This window comes from Momordica charantia (assembly GCF_013281855.1).
Source record: "Momordica charantia cultivar OHB3-1 chromosome 8 unlocalized genomic scaffold, Mcharantia_2.0 BLBB01000008.1, whole genome shotgun sequence".
Lineage (NCBI taxonomy): Eukaryota > Viridiplantae > Streptophyta > Magnoliopsida > Cucurbitales > Cucurbitaceae > Momordica > Momordica charantia.
In genome coordinates, this window is record NW_028275166.1 from 34,333,007 (window position 1) to 34,348,126 (window position 15,120).

The following is a 15,120-nucleotide window of genomic DNA, read 5'->3' on the forward strand; positions in this document are numbered from 1 at the left end:
ATTTAAGATTTAAGAAATAATTTAATTCGAGATCTCTAAATTTATAGTTATTCTTTCAGAAGAAAAAAATTAAATTTAAGTTTGACACCAGTATTTGCAATCATGCAGTTCGATAAATTAAAGGAGGAGCAATTATAAATATGACAAAAAAATTTTAGTAAAATTAACAAAATAACGACTATATTTAGTTGTTTGAAAATATAGCACTTTTAAAAAAATGGAGGTCCAATTTTAAAGTGACAACTTTACTGATATACATTTGTAGTATATCTGTAATGTATCTAATTATTGATATATATATGATATATTGTTGATATGAATCTAATATATTACTGATATGAATGTCTCTGCAATATATATCTGATATACATCTAACATACTATTCATATGAGTGTCTACTACTGGTATACTACTGACTTGAGTATTTGATATACTACTGATATAAATCAAAATTTTTACTATATTTGAAAATTAAAAAAACGTGTGACATATTTTGAAATACATACAAGATTTTTACTGCAGATTACAATTTTTCTTTAAAGAATACACCCATGTCATCATCTTGACGCGACATCTACCTAATATAGAGGAAAAAGTAGGTAAAAAATTAAGATAACAAATAAATATCAATTTTTTATTCTTTTTTTGAGTACTAATAAATGCCAAGTTAATTAGCTAGGAAAAGTACTTACATTAATTGTAGAGAGAGGTGGTTCAATTTTACCATTTATGAGAACCATTTTAATGTAATTAATTATTTATAGGTATTCGCTAATAAATTAGGTTTGTACAAGTTGAGATTAAGAAATTAAGCATATGTTTTATTAGTAGATGTTTTTATTATCCCGACCTAAATTATCGATTTGATGACTCGTATTTTATATTGCATATTATCTATTATTGATTATAAACTAAATATTGAATATCTAACTTAAATATATGCAACTCAATTTTTACCAATCACATAATACATATTCTCATATTTTGTCGATCTTCCACTCCATATTTATTGAACTAAAAATTATCTTTATATTCAAAATTTCCAACATTATAGAATTAGATTGGTACATAATTTAGAGTTAAGAAATTGAATCTAGGTAGATTTGCTTATTTCAAACCATGAATTTGTTAATCCACTCGCTACGACATTAACTCAAACTCATGACCTGATTTTATACTATATATTAGCTTGTACAAAATTCTGAACCAACCTTTTTTTTTTTCACCAAACTGAGTTATATATATTGCCGTTTTTCATGACTCTTTTTCAAAATAATTATAAATATTATTTTTCAGATTTTCCCCGACCTCTCAAGTCTGCGTAACTTGAGGTTGAGAAGTTGAGCATGTTTTATATGTGAGTTTGTTTATACAAAACTCCTAATTTATTTGTTATTCATCCACAGGTTAGTGTAACTTAACATTTTGGATTGAATATTAATTTTTGCTGATTATAATATTAAATTAAACAAATGAAGGTGTTTAAATACAAACTATATAAACATTGATATCTCAAACCCAAGCTTATTAGAATTGTGAGCTAAAACCTTTAAAATAACTAATTATAGCATTCTCCCTAACATACTCAAGATAATGATACATGTGTCCTCCATAGGTTATTATTTTTTCTCTCTTGGATATTTCAATTCGAATTGAACCTTTTTTTTTTTCTGGTTCTTTTTTAGTATAAATCATCATGAGTTGGTTCATTTGTTAAAGAAAGTTCATGAGAATTTAGAGGGAATGCGTTTAAACCTTATGATAGCTTGTCTTTGCAACTAACTTTGGCTATTAATTATTTCCCTTTTTTTCCTAAAGAAACATATATATAACTTTTAAGGCAAAACTATAAGGTAGGTCGAATTAATAATCTCTCTTAATTTTGAGACCTTACATAAGTTTTTAGGTTACGTTTTTGTTGAATCTTTAAACCACCAAAAAAAATACAACCACCAAAAAACAAAAAACCCAATGTCTCTATGTTTAAGCTATAAATGAACAATAACAAAGGGAGGTTCAAGTTTGAAAATTTTATTCCTGTTTTAAAAATTAAAATTATCATTCTTTGAGATTAACCAAGAATTGAATCTTTGTCACTTGTGTAAAAAAATATAACATTTGAGAGATTAAATTTACTAACTTGATGTTTAGTTTAAACCGACTAAAATTCATCATTAAATAAAAACTAACCTTTTTAAAAAATAATATGATATTACAAATGTGAAAATGGAGTTTTGAATTTTCTGACCTAAAAAAAATTATTAATAGGTGTTTGGCAAAATAAAAAAGTTGGGCCATAAATATTGGTCACCAATTTGGGAGGCGACCTGTTATTTGTTATGTATTGAAAGCAAACCAACACAACCAGTTATAACGGTTTGTCTTGATGAAATTATGAAAATGAAATGACCATGAAATTATATATTTGTTTTTCTTTGTTTTCCTTAATTCTTCTCTTTGGGATTTTGCCTTCTATATATGTAATCATTCAAATGGAAAAATGCTTTTGCTTAGTATTGGAAACTTGTGGTGGAGCATACTTTTCTAGTCAATATCCAAATAGATGTGATTGTGAATGATTGATCTAGAATATTTGACTTTTTATTGTTGTTTTATTTTATTTTTATTTTTAAGTTCAATGAGGTGAAGAAACTTCGAATTTTTTACCTTTTGATTAAAGATATATATGTCTTGATTAGTTGAGAATATGACTTGATTTTTGTACTTATAATAACAATTTTAACTTGTAAAGTTGATTTTTCTATGAGTTTACATCTTTCTACTCGTTTACATATCAAAAAACAGGATGAATGATATACTGTGTTATATCTATTTTCTATTTTCATTATTTAATGAACTTACAAGCTTGTTCTACTTTCGTCATGATACTTTTTAATAGATGTAAAAGTTTATTTTGATTTTTATTCCGGATTGCATTTAAGGAAAATTGCGTATCAAATGACTTATGTTCTAAGATAGATATGTCTAGGGATGTGAATACCGTTAATTAGAAGCTGATAAGTATGTATATATATATAAAAAAAAGAATATCATATGAAAATTAAGTTTTTTTCATAACACAAAACAAAAATCAGTGTGAAAGTTGATAAACCAAAAGATTTTAATCTAATATCATACCTAACAAGCAAATTGGCAAGAGAAGAGTTTTGTCATAATCCAAGAGGATAATACCCCATATTGCAATGTACACAAAACATTGAGAAACTTGATGAGCAACTTGAGTCTTTAACCAATTGCTCCTCTTTCCCAAAAGTCACAAAAATCATTCTCAAATCATTCCAGAAACAAAAAAAGAAACCAGCAATCCCATTATAACAGCAACCAAAAGATCTAGAAATCTTTCATCTACCAGAAATGGAGAAGAAGAAGAAGAAGTATAATCAATCATAACTGGGAACTGGCAGTTCCCATAAGAAGGATCCTCTTCAGTCACCACAGCCAAACCAGAAAAATCACAGTTCCAACTCTTCTGGCTGTTCACTTGATAGTACATATTAAAGGCATAAGAAGCATTCCCTTGGGCAGTTAGTTGATTGCAAGAAGAACCATATTCCAATGCAGTGCAATCTGATAGACTACAAGCATAATCTACATTATCAGCCAATCCTTCCCAATCATTCAAATTTGGGTTCAAAACACACCATCTTTTAACCATATACCTCACTCCTTCTACTGCTACTAACCCCTTTTCTTGCTCTGTTCCTGAGAGATCTAGTTCGTATTTCGGCTTACCGTCAAACTCGAATAGCCCCCAATGCCTCTCAAAGCTCCCTGGTTCTATGCTTTTGGCATTTTCATCAATCAGGCTGAAGAGATAGATGTCAATAATGCCTACTCTTGCTGGGGTTCCCTCTCCGCTTAGAGCGTGTCTCAATAATCCCTGGTTGAACCGTTTCGCATATTGGATGTTGGCATGTTTGTCGCCATCAGTTGGCCACCCGACTTCCCCGACTATGATCTTCATCTCAGGGTATCCTGCTTTGGTTAGTGCCGAAACAAGGGTGTCGAAATTTGCATCGAAGACATTGGTGTAAGCTAGATCTCCGTCTCTGATGGGCTTGTAGGTTCCATCAAAGAATGCAAAGTCAAGCGGAAAGTAGTCGTTGCTGTAGAGGGAAAGGAAGGGGTAGATATTGACAGTGAAAGGTGCATTGTTTGTGGATAGGAAATGTAGGATCTCGATCGTCAAGTCTCGGACGTCGGAGCGGAATTCGCCTGCAGATGGAACCGGGTTTGAGTCCGGGGAGTTGTAAATATCAGCATTGAAAGGAATAGTAGCTTTGACCTTTGATCCAAGCCCTGCATCATTTAAGGCTTGCTGGATATTCCTCAGGGCTGGCAGTGTGAACTGAAGATAGGTGCCATTGTAGGACTTAAGGAAGGGCTCATTGCCTACAGCAACATACCTGCAAAATCAGTTTTCAAGGGAATTTTATCGGAGAAATCCAATATGATTGTTAAGCTAATTTAACGTTCATAAAAATCTAATGTTTGAACTTTTCGAAATGCATTAACAAACAAATCTAAACTAAGAGTAGCATTTTGTTACTTCCTCATGGTTTTGGATTCTCATTTTCAGAATAAAAGAGATAAATTACTTGCATTGAAACTAGTAACCATCAAGAAAAGACCCATAATCAAATATTCATGGTTCATCCTAGAGTGGTCAATAAACTAAGAGTGAATTTGACAAAAACTTTCGAAAAGAGTGAGAAGTGTTTTTAGCTAATGAAAAATACTTTTCAAAAGTTTCATGTTTAGTTACATACTCAAAAGTGCTCCACCTAAAAACACCTATAGAAGTAACACATGGTGGTTTCTTCTAAAAAGTGCTTGGTAAAAACCCAATTTCACTTAAAAAGTATTGTCTTCAAAAGTCATCTCAATTCACCTAAATGCACCATTTAGAAGTGTGAAAGCACATGGTAGTTTCTTCTAAAGAGTGCTTGTAAAAAACCCAATTTCACTTGAAAAAGGTAAAATCCTCAAAAGTCACACCCGTCAGGAATAGTCCAAACGTAGGGAACTAAACAAAAGGGAAGAAAGAAACAGATTGGTATTTCCATGGGATTGAAAGAACAAATTTCCAGATAGAAATAGAAAATGGAAGCATCAGCAGCAGCTCGAAAAGAACATATTCTTCAAAACAGAGAAACCAATGAAGTGGGAAAAATCATTAGAAAATAAAAATGATGCAAAGTTAATGAGGATCCAAAAATCTTCAATACTCAACTTGATATTCACACCACCATGATAAGAGTAAGTGGTGACATTGGAATCCACCCAAGAAGCTGCAGCCTCAGGATCTTCACTCATAATCTGCAACATTGAATTGGGAATGGCCAACATAACCTCTATATCACTTCCAATTAGGGCTTCCAAAATCCTATCCTCAGCTTCAAAAAGCTTCAGTTTACGAAACCCATTTTCTTGCAGCATTTTAACCACTTTCTCTGGCGGGAGCTGGTGAGTCGCCATAGTTCCCCAGTTCACTCCAACACTTTCCCCATTGGGGAAAATCGTCGAATACAATAAAATCAATGCTGTGAATATACAGTCCCTGTGGATTTGCAATCCAGATTTTGACATTTTCCCCTCTTTTTAACTGCTCCAATCTCTGATGGGTCTCAGTCTTTTTAGAATCAGAATCTTCTGATAAAGAAGAAATCAAGAAAGAAGAAGTAGAAAATGAGAGGGGGCGAGGAAATGGACTGGTTTTGGCTTTAGAGAAGCCTAAAGGGGAAGAGGGAAAATGGGGTTTTACAGAGGAAAAAAGAAGGAATGGAAGAAGATTCGTTACTTAATTCAGTTATTCAGTTATGGTGCGCACAGCTGCAATCCCACGTTGGCTCCTTTTTATTTCTTTGAAGCTGCTTCATACGAAGAAATTCAAATACTTAAAAAAATTGGAACACAAATGTGGGTTGAACTTACGTTATCACCATTTTCGTTACTATACCCTATGCTTTGAGATTTATTTATTCATTTATTGCTTACCATTGTCTTGAATTTTTTAGTTTTTAATACTATAAATGAGGGTGAAGATTTGAACCTATAATTTTTAAAAGGGGTTACGATACTTTAATTAATGAAGATATGTTCAAGTCTAATATTTTTTTAGTTCAATGATGTAGGCAACTCAAAGGAACGTCTTAAGGATATATAAACCACCACTCAATCTAAAAACTTAAGCTATTAGGTCGGATAAATTTAATTCATTTATATGGATATATAACACGACTGAAGTTTGACGCAGAATTTTTTAGTTGTTAAGTTATAGCAGCAGCAACATATCCAACCGCTTCAATTTTACTAGTTTCTACTAAAGCGTCTCAAGTAGTCCTCAAAGAATCTGTTTATTCTCTCTTTCTTTACTGTCAAAGATATATTGATTGTAGGTACTTACCATTAGATACTGGACAGTTGTCTAAGAATGGAGATCAAACCATCTTAGTATATTCGAATTAGCAAGTTGGAATATAGTTTTGAGTAAAAAGGAAAAAAGAATGTTATTTGACAGAAAGGGTATCCAAAAAGCTCTTTACAAAGTGGAAATAAAGGTGTGGTTTTTAGGCTAATGCCAGAGATATATTCATTCTTCATTACAAAAGATGGCAGAATCTTTGGAATATTTATTGACATTCATTTCCATCTCATGAGCTTTTGAATTGAATTATATAAAGAAGTTGGTTATAATATAACTCATGCTAGCTCCACGACTAATAACAAATCACACATTTCCTTACAAACCTAGTCTAAACTTTAAAAAATGTAAATTGATTTTGATTCTAATATCATAATTAAATGATAAAATGACATGTTTATTTGATAAACTATTGGCATGATACGATATAAAGAAATGGACAACTAGACAATATCAACTTTCCAACTTTCTTCTATGGTGAAGATATTTAAAATTATTTCAAAAAGCATATCTTTGATTACGTTTTAAAAGAAAAAGCATATGTTTGATGATTATCTCGTTACGTGGTTTCCAAGCTATGTTCGATGTTTGAAGCGATTTTCAAGATTCAAGTTGGGGTGAAACATTTTTTTTGAAGTGATCATAATGCAAATTCTGTTGATAAAATGTGGAAAAGGAAGTACTTTTTAAAGATCTCAATGAGGACCTCATTGACTGCTTTTTGGAGAGGGAGTTGAAAAAGAAGGCTTCAAATTGGCAACTTTCCAGCCAAAGTCTACGTGTAATGTTTTCATCTAATCTCTCGTGCTTTCTTTCTGTTGGTCTCTTTCCCAAAGTTCGTCTCTTTATCGTTGAAAAAAGAGGCAGAACAACAATAGTGCAATCTGAATATAAAGGAAAATAATGGATATATCAAAACCGAAAAGAGATTGCTATCTTCTCAAAAAGTTAAGCCATAGCAAAATTTATTAGAAAAATATTATTTCTTCCAAAAGAGGGAAATATATTGCTCTCTCAAGAGACGTGATTGACTAAAGTTGACGCCTCACAGTTAAAAAAACATGACACATTTATGCAAAACAAACATGACTATCTATCTAATCAAGCATAGGAAGATGTCAATTATCTATATTATTGAAGAAAAAAAAACGTCCCTCAAGACAATGTTTTTAACTCTTTTATGAATAGTACCATATTTTCCTTGTATCATGCGATTGAGAGTAACTATTTTTCAGCGGATTAAGACAGATCCCCCTTCTCACAATGTTTCCGAACTTGCTAAAGAATCAAAGTGTGAATGGCACTGTTTTGTTTAGTTAGGATTGACAATTGCCAAATATTTATGTTAGAATCTCAAAAGTCTTCGAATGATACTCCATCATATTCTATCATGCCAACTTTTGTTACAGTTTAATTCGACAACATTGGAGACTGAATCGATATATTCACAAATGTACAAGACGAAACAAATACGAATACGAAGATGAAACCTTTGAATTGTAATCTAACAAAAAATCAAAAGGATTGGTAGATCTTGACCTTTTCTTACCTGGATATAAAGTTCTCAGTGAAAGATTACAAATCTTCCGCTTCAGGTAACAGAATTTTTCTCGACCAGCAAAAAAGTTGGGCAAACATTTTGATACTAAAGAAGAATGGAAAAGCACTTTTTGCAAAATAAGACTAGAGATTCTCTTCATCATGGCACATGCTACACATTTTAAGGGGCATATTGTTACAGCTTATGGCATTAGACATTGCTTTTTCTACAAAATCAAGTGATCACTAATGAATTGTACCAAGCCAATCTGGGAGATTTTCCAAGCATATTTCACAGCCAAACACCAATCTCAACAGTAAAACCGAGACACCTAGAAGCAGACCTACTGTATCATATAGCTAGCTTGTACATCTCACGAACGACTATGAATTACAATGTCAGAACTAAGAAAACTCTGCATGAACGAATTGGAAAAATTAGGTTTTGCTCAGTAAGAACCGCTGCAACAGATATCGTTTTACTTGACTCAGCTAGTCATGTCTCGTTGAAGCATTGTTCTGGGAGCCTAAAGCTTAAACAATACATCGCCTGCCCAAACAAACAGACAGACAAAAAAAGCCACGGCGTTAAGAACAAATTATGGCCATGTGTGATACCCCCAACCCCCAAAACAGCAAAAACACAGAGAGAGCTAATACCTTGTTTGGTGCAACATCTCTGACCCTATGAAAAACTGGGTCTTGTATTTTACCATTCAAGGCAGACTCAGCCTCCTGGATTAAACAGTTAAAAGATACCATGAGAAAAAACATGACTTTGCGAGACAAATATCGAAGTAGATGAGTGGAGAAGATTGAAAGACAATTACAAAAAAGAAGACTAAGAGCACAGACAAATACAATATGGAAATAGATACATCTAAAAGACGATGGTGTTATCTGATTCTAAAGTATGAACGTACCGAAATGATAAAATCTTGATTCTCATTTGCTCGCATGAAGCAATAGCAGTGAATCCAAGGAAGGGAGCCCTTCCAGTACTTCCTCCGAATTGAGCCCCTAAATGCATCTGGCAAGCAAATACCAAAATATACTTCAGTGATTAAGCAAACAAATTATAGTTACGGATGCTGAACGAGAGCATGAAATGTAGAAAAGGGCAGCTTATCAATATAAGTTCTCAATCCTTTAAATTTCCACCCATGCACTCTCTTCTTATATATACCTAATATCTCTATCCCCATCCCTTTCCTTTCTTTTCTGTTTTTTTCCCCTTGTAGAGAAATATTCTTAAACAACCGCAATAAGGGAAATGGAATAAACAAAAAAGTGTCCATACCGAGAAATTGTAAAGCAGAGGCAGGGAGGTTCATAATCACATGATCAACATGCTCCCATGTCCTAGCATGACATATATTGGACCCCTTCATCCTCTTGTTAGCGTTTCTTTTTTTCCTACCAGCTACAGAGATGGAAGCATCATCAACAATTCCATCGTCTGCAAAGCAAATTATAGGAAGAAATGGTCTTTTATTGTTCAATCACAAGATATGGTGATGAGCAACATGCTACAAATTATCAACGTTCAGTTTCTTTATACCTTCCGACTTCCTTAATTACATTAAGAAATTTATGTATCTCGCTCCACCAGAAATATGTGGATATATATAATAAAAACATAAGAAAGCCGTATTCAGTTCCTACAATTGATTTTTTTCAGAGCCTCCTGCTTGGCTGTGATCAGTATGTTACCTTTCTCACAACTTTCTGAGGATCTTTTAAGAACAGAAACGGATATATCGGCACTCCTTGAATGTTCTACAGTTTCATCACTAATTTTACTATTTTCTTGGACTTCTTCCACCTGAACTGAAGCAAGAAAGAAAATTAAGATCATCTCACACAATCTCTTAAAGAAGATATGAAAACTTCTTTCAATGATAAAACCAGTCAGCATACCATTTGCCGATGGTGATTCTTGATTGGACCCTCCAATGCCTTTATCGCAAGCTTTTAGTACTGAGGTGACAGATTCTGAATTACTTTCATTATCCGGAACTATCATCAATTGAGAGATGAACTTCCTAGCATCCAAATTATATACATGAACACGATCACTAACTTTATTGATTTCTGCATTAACCTTCAGATATTGAACACTGTCCGGATTCAAGTCATTGCCATATACTATACATTCTTTCTGAGCAGCTGGAATAGCAAAAGGACCAATACCGGCAAACATGTCACAAATGATCTCTCCTGGTTGAAACAATGAAACCAGCCGTACGTGTTCATGTTCCAATCTTGAGTTCCAGTAGACCAAACCATAGTCAAGCTTAAAAGTTGCTCCATATTGCTTCACTTCTGTTACCATATCATGCTCTCCCATCAGAATTTCAAACTTTGGAACCCGAAACTTGTTTGTTATGGTCCCCACTTTATTTACCACTGTTTTAATTCTCGGATAATTTTTCTGCAATTGGATTCAAAAAGGAAATAGTTACAGAAGAGTTACTTTAGGGAAAATGGGGGGAAAGGACGAAAAATGGCACACAGAAATCCAATTCTTGTTAAACTGAAGTCCTAAAAAATTGAGATACCCGAAAAAGGTGCCCCCCAACACTACACAAGGAAAAGAGAGAAAAAGTAGGATAAAATTATGCACAAAATGAAATAACAGTGATCATCATATCACAATTTACTTTTCGAAGTCATTGGAAAAATGAGTAAATGGATATTGATGACATACATCATAAATAACCTTCGCAATGACATCCTTATAAGGAAGCAATTCATCATGTATATTCAGGTGAGCAATGTGACCTGTAAAATCACATAACAAAATTACCTCACTGTCAATAGTTATACAAGATCAAACAAGGTTAGGAGCACATGCACATAAAACCTATATAGAGCAACAAACGAATGCACATAAAAGCCATATAGAGCATAAAGAAATGTAAGGTAAAAAGGAAAAAAGTAGGTGAAAAATGTCAGTCTAGAGTACTTAACTATTGTTTCAAAAGATGAAGGCACTTCCACTCTAGGAGGCAGAATCTGCTTCAGTATATGATCTACAGAGGAACCACACAGTAAGTTAGTCGAATATGCAAAATGAAAACATCAAATAACAGGTAAAAGCACCATAATAGTTTAAACCATCTTTCAGAAATTGAACATCGCACATATTATAGCAATTGCCGAAAGTAGACAGGTGACAGGTCACATGTATTTCTCAGATATCAAATAGGAGTAAAAGACAACCGAGTCCATCAGTCCATGTACAATCACTATGTAGACAATCATTGGAACATAACTCCCATTAGTGTAGACAAAAAAAATAAAATGGATGATGTACTAATGGAGTCCAGCACAAACATATAAGGACAGTACATTATTATCAACGATGTATTGAACTCTCACCCTTCTCCTGTTTGTAAACACAACACAACACAACATTCTGCCTCCACATACTTTAATACTCAGTGCATACTTGAATACTGAGATCATTTCATGTGGTCCTAGAAATACCTTACCAAATATTATCACTTGTAATTTTGCAAATGTATTCATAAAATTAAAAGCCAGAATAAGTAATAGTCTACGTTCAACAGGAATACTGAGATTAAGTAAAATGTGCACAATGTGTGAAATAAAAGATAAAACTATTGAAAATACCTGCTCCCCAATAAGAATATCCAAGAGTTAGTGAATAGGGAACTAGTTCAATCTCGCATAAACCTTTCAATTCTTCAAGCTTGGCCTCTGGAATTTGAGATAACTCTGAGCCATTCAAAAAATCAAATCAAAAGATAGAAAAAGGTGTCATCAAAGGACGTGATCAAGGAAAATTCCATCTGGAAAATAAGACAAAAAAAAAGGGAACCTAGTTACTCAGGGTTACTGAGTTGCTTTTACGCCCATGTTCAGGTACTTTTTATCTGGATTTTAAGTGATACATTGGTCCGTTTGGGAAAATCTTTTTTTGGACGAATGGAAGCAATAAAGGACTAAATCTCAGTAGATCGTGGCAAATAATTTTATCAGTCATTCAAGTTAACAGTTAAACCTAATAAAAGTAAAACTTTGGGATTAAAAATCTCAGTGGATCGTGGAAGGGTGGACAAGGTTAGGAACTTTGAAGAGCTTGTATGAATAACATGAAATTGTCATCTAACTATATAATGAACTCAAAAAATCAAGACAGTAAACATATCATCTACTTCCACATCACAAATGCAACGACAGAGATTGTTACCAGGAGCTTGAACTTTTTCAGATAATATAACATAACGATTCTTATCACATGTTGGATCTTCTGTCACGGGTTTGACACGGGCCCTATCAATTAAGTACCTAGAAATTTTGTAAAAGAAACCATTTGATGAAATACAGAAGATCGAACTCGGATAAGTAAGATGAACAGTTCAACAAGAATAATGTAAGAGTAATACTAATACTAAATTCTAAACCCAAATGATTGGGACATTGAAGTCGAACACAATTATCACAAAGCATAATTAAGAAACAAAACAACACAAAAAACACCGCGTACCCGTTCAGTATTTTAATGGCGGCTTTGCAAAGTTCCCTGGGAATTCGCAGCGCCCAGAGCTTCAAATGCACATCGAATTTGCTTTCGTCCAACATTGGTCGATTTAAAAGTTCGATTATCCTCAATATTCGATAACAGAACAAAAATTACAACAAGCTGAATAAAAAATTCAACTCAGAAGAAAATAATTATCACAGCCCAGGCAATAAAAGATTGAAAAAAAAAAAAAAGATGAAACGGCTCGAAAATTTTCACTGCGAAGTATTAAAAATCATGCGCGAAGTTCATTAGAATTAGTGGAAGACTGATAACGAGAACCAGTCGCCGGCGACTGAGTGAACACCGGCGGTGACAGGACTAGGGTTTAAGATTAAACGATGAGTCCTCTACATCATTACACGACGTCGTTTATAACTAAAATAACATTGGGCTGGGCTGCGGATTCCCGATAGCAGTTAAGTTGGGTTGGGCTAATCAGGGTTAAGCTAAATATATGTATGTTTTTTTCGATATAATTTTTTTTTCTTATTTTCTCCTTTTGTTTTTGTTCTTTTAGCATATCGTAAAATATCTATGATGATACAAAGAAAAAAAAAATGAACACCGTGCTGCAAATAAATTGAAAAAGTTTGATTTTATGTGTTTTTTTTTTTTAATATTTGAGTCACCAAGTTTTAATTTTGTAGGGTATTAAATTATTTATGTTTTCTATGAAGTTTCTAGTTTATATTAAAATATTATATTATTAATAACATACTTGCAAAATATTAAATGCATAATAGTAAAGGATACTCTCATTTAATTTCTCGTGAATACCTAAACAAGAAATTTTAATTCGTTTAATTTCTCGTGAATATCCAAACAAGAAATTTTAATTTCAATGATTTATAATCGATTTGGTTCCAAGTGTAATTAGGAATTCAAAATCATTTCTTCCCCTAAAAAAATTCAAAATAATTTCAATTATTTAAAATCTTGTAATTTAAAATCATTTCTTACCCATTCTAAATCAGCCAAAGCTTAAACCACTTATACATTCATTGAAAATCAATTATCGTAAAAAAAAGAAGTAATAATAATAATAATAATATTATTATTATTATTATTATTATTATGTCAATAAAAAATTACCGCCAGTTAATACAATTAAGTTTATGGACTTATAATTTAACGTTGAAATTCTTACACGAAGACTCTCATACCACATGATTCAATTTGTTAAAATGTTATTCTAAAAAATGGTTAGAATGTTAAAAAGCTTAAAAAGTAAGAACCACAAATTTCAATTTCCACCCTGGTCCCTACAAGATTAATGGTGCACCCTAGATTGTGGTGCAACTAATGCTTAATTAATATTTTCTGTTAAATTATAAATTTTGTCTTTGAGTTTTTAGTGCTTCTGTACTAATTTTGTAAATTTTTAATTGGGTTTAATAAGTATTCGACATATTCAACAATTTTATTAATTCAGAAATTAATGGTTTTCTGGTTCGGTTTTCAATCCACCAGAGTAGATTCAGATGGGACAGGGCATCCCAAAGTTCATAATTTATACCATAAATCGAATTCCAATTGCAAATAATACAGATCTTCAACAACAAAAATCCCAATGCAGCAAATTGTAAATTTCTAATCATATTTCTATTTTCTACTATCGAACATTTTTTCTTGCACGGTTTCAATTCTGTATCTAATCGTCAAACAAAACAGAAATTATAATTCTGATATTTACAAACCAAACCGATCAAAGAACTAAGCTCTTGATTATATGTTTCAACGATGCCTCTTCATTGGATGAAATCAAACTCACAAATAAAATTCAATTCATCATTCTTGAAGCCAGAACCAAATTGAAAGAGAGAAGGGAAAAAAAAAAAAAAAAAGTAAACCTAATTTGATCAATAGTTTATATACATGTATCCCGATTCAAGATTCCAGTATACATTTGTTAAACGAAAAAATTGAAAGTCTAAAGAGACCTCGCTATTATTGCCTTCCCTGCCGAGGAGAAATCTGCTCCGGCGGACGAACCACAGCGCTACCGCCGGTGAGAAACCGTACCTCCAATCCTACCATACCTAAAAATTCCTCCAATCCGTCCAGAATCGGAGGTCGATTCCGATCGGAGGCTGTCGCGGACGAATCAGGAAGTTGATCTGTCGCGCTCGGAGGGGAAAAACAACGATCGACGGTGGATTTAAGCGGATTAATCGGTGATATCGTGGTCGTGCCAGCAGAGGAGCATGGAGATGCAACGTCCGAGGATGTAGAATCTGGTTTTCTGCTGCTTGATCATCCGCAAGCACCGCTTCCGAAAACTGATTTTCCGGCGAGTTCTGAGGCGGAGTTGCGCTGACTGAGAAGAGTGAGCGGCGGGCATTAGGGCGGAGACCGATCGCCGGAGGAAGCAGAGGAGAGAGAGAGAGAGAGAGAGAAAATCAATTTGTGAAGGAAGACGGAATTGGGGGAATTGAAGGCTGTGGGAATGGCCAATGGCGTATATATAGAGTAGCCATTTGGGCCAGAAGTTTCCGTTGTCGCCACTCGTTCCATTTAATTGCCTTTTTACTTAATGTAGTCCCCATATTGACGTCACCTTGTGGACTGAAATAGTGTTCGC

General features: G+C 33.4%; 3 protein-coding genes across 4 annotated transcripts; all 3 read right to left on the bottom strand.

Annotated features, from left to right (window-relative positions):
* Nucleotides 1-3,150: 3,150 nt before the first annotated feature.
* LOC111024222 (O-Glycosyl hydrolases family 17 protein) lies at nt 3,151-5,948 on the bottom strand. The gene is made up of 2 exons (XM_022301865.2): nt 5,255-5,948; nt 3,151-4,427 (listed from the first exon to the last, which is right to left on the bottom strand). The coding sequence occupies exons 1-2, from the start codon at nt 5,608-5,610 to the stop codon at nt 3,290-3,292; spliced, it is 1,494 nt and encodes a 497-aa protein (XP_022157557.1). The 5' UTR covers nt 5,611-5,948; the 3' UTR covers nt 3,151-3,289.
* Nucleotides 5,949-8,082: 2,134 nt separating this feature from the next.
* LOC111024249 (S-adenosyl-L-methionine-dependent methyltransferases superfamily protein) lies at nt 8,083-12,882 on the bottom strand. 2 transcript variants are annotated; one of them, XM_022301901.2, is made up of 11 exons: nt 12,501-12,882; nt 12,204-12,301; nt 11,624-11,728; nt 10,957-11,019; nt 10,695-10,768; nt 9,905-10,418; nt 9,698-9,814; nt 9,285-9,407; nt 8,908-9,014; nt 8,645-8,719; nt 8,083-8,534 (listed from the first exon to the last, which is right to left on the bottom strand). In XM_022301901.2, the coding sequence occupies exons 1-11, from the start codon at nt 12,593-12,595 to the stop codon at nt 8,481-8,483; spliced, it is 1,425 nt and encodes a 474-aa protein (XP_022157593.1). In that variant the 5' UTR covers nt 12,596-12,882; the 3' UTR covers nt 8,083-8,480. The 2 variants fall into 2 exon arrangements, with proteins under 2 accessions (XP_022157593.1, XP_022157592.1); XM_022301900.2 differs by having other exon boundaries at nt 9,285-9,443; nt 12,501-12,881.
* A 1,408-nt stretch (nt 12,883-14,290) lies between these two features.
* On the bottom strand, nt 14,291-14,986 carry LOC148209943 (small polypeptide DEVIL 10-like). Its single transcript, XM_088128135.1, has one exon. The coding sequence runs from the start codon at nt 14,878-14,880 to the stop codon at nt 14,707-14,709; it is 174 nt and encodes a 57-aa protein (XP_087984261.1). The 5' UTR covers nt 14,881-14,986; the 3' UTR covers nt 14,291-14,706.
* Between the last annotated feature and the right edge of the window lie 134 nt (nt 14,987-15,120).

Excerpts from the sequence above, each read along its gene's own strand:
- LOC111024249 (XM_022301900.2), bottom strand. The coding sequence starts at position 12,595 with ATGTTGGACGAAAGCAAATTCGATGTGCATTTGAAGCTCTGGGCGCTG. Across the intron at positions 11,020-11,623 it reads ATATTCTTATTGGGGAGCAG|ATCATATACTGAAGCAGATT; the intron begins GTATTTTCAATA and ends GTTCCTCTGTAG. Across the intron at positions 8,535-8,644 it reads GAGATGTTGCACCAAACAAG|GCGATGTATTGTTTAAGCTT; the intron begins GTATTAGCTCTC and ends TTGTTTGGGCAG.
- LOC148209943 (XM_088128135.1), bottom strand. The coding sequence starts at position 14,880 with ATGCCCGCCGCTCACTCTTCTCAGTCAGCGCAACTCCGCCTCAGAACT.
- LOC111024222 (XM_022301865.2), bottom strand. The coding sequence starts at position 5,610 with ATGTCAAAATCTGGATTGCAAATCCACAGGGACTGTATATTCACAGCA. Across the intron at positions 4,428-5,254 it reads CATGGTGGTGTGAATATCAA|GTATGTTGCTGTAGGCAATG; the intron begins GTTGAGTATTGA and ends CTGATTTTGCAG.